This window comes from Perkinsus marinus (assembly GCF_000006405.1).
Source record: "Perkinsus marinus ATCC 50983 genomic scaffold scf_1104296938468, whole genome shotgun sequence".
Classification (NCBI taxonomy): domain Eukaryota; phylum Perkinsozoa; order Perkinsida; family Perkinsidae; genus Perkinsus; species Perkinsus marinus.
This window is the reverse complement of record NW_003213425.1, coordinates 49,202-50,021: the sequence shown is the minus strand read 5'-3', so window position 1 is coordinate 50,021 and position 820 is coordinate 49,202. Positions and strand designations below refer to the sequence as shown.

At 46.8% G+C, this 820-nt stretch overlaps 1 protein-coding gene across 1 annotated transcript; it reads left to right on the top strand.

Moving 5' to 3' along the window:
- Window positions 1-292: 292 nt before the first annotated feature.
- On the top strand, window positions 293-448 carry Pmar_PMAR027427 (hypothetical protein; the record flags this gene model as incomplete). The annotated part of the gene is made up of 1 exon (XM_002782724.2): window positions 293-448. A coding segment is annotated over one exon (156 nt), but the record flags the coding sequence as incomplete, so codon positions are not given.
- Window positions 449-820: the final 372 nt, after the last annotated feature.

Genomic DNA, 820 nt, shown 5'->3' with positions numbered 1-820 from the left:
AATGCGGCATAACTGTGAAGAGAGGGAGAAGGCTGCCTATGGTCCTCTAGTCTTCTCTGGAGCCCTCCTCATCCTGGCTATGGGTGTCAGTGTTATAGAGGTCGTCTACGGCCAGTACTGCCACGATCATTATTTTGGTTAGCTTCCCAGTTTTTCATGTGATAATCCATAAACTAGAGCAGATCGGTATTCATCTATATGGTGTAATGGTAGCCTCTATCCGGCATATCATCAATGAGCCCCGTAAAGGTGCTAAGTTGGAGTACTGTGGTGGATGGCTACCCTACCTTAGATTAGCTTCCTCTACTTCCCATGAGAGTATCCCTAGGTCATCGACACCTAGTGTGGTGCCTGCTGACTCACCAGTTCGTGGAGGTTCGGATAGATATAACCTCAGGAAGCGTGTTTCCAAAACTCCTACTGGTATGGAGGATTCTGCGTTCGGCGAGTAGGTATGTTCTAGTTTTGGTATGAAGATGTTGGTTTCAGTTTATACGGTTGCAGAAGCATAATTGATGATGATCTCTCTTCTCGATGTAGTTTTCATGTGATATGACAGGGGTGGCGTTGTAGTGTTTATGTCAATGGGAAGGGTATCGTTCTGCCTTGGGCCACTGCCTCCTAGGTCAACGGCTATACGAATTGTGAGATCTGTGAGTTGATATTGTCGCTGTTTCCTTCTCTTATCCGCTGTTTCCTCTCGTAAACTTGTTGCTCATTCAGAGAAACGATGTAGAGCTCCAACGGAGATCAGTCAGGTCACTCTCATGGACAATTGCAACCGCTCTCTCTAAGGAGGTAGGTAGACACTCGACCGACG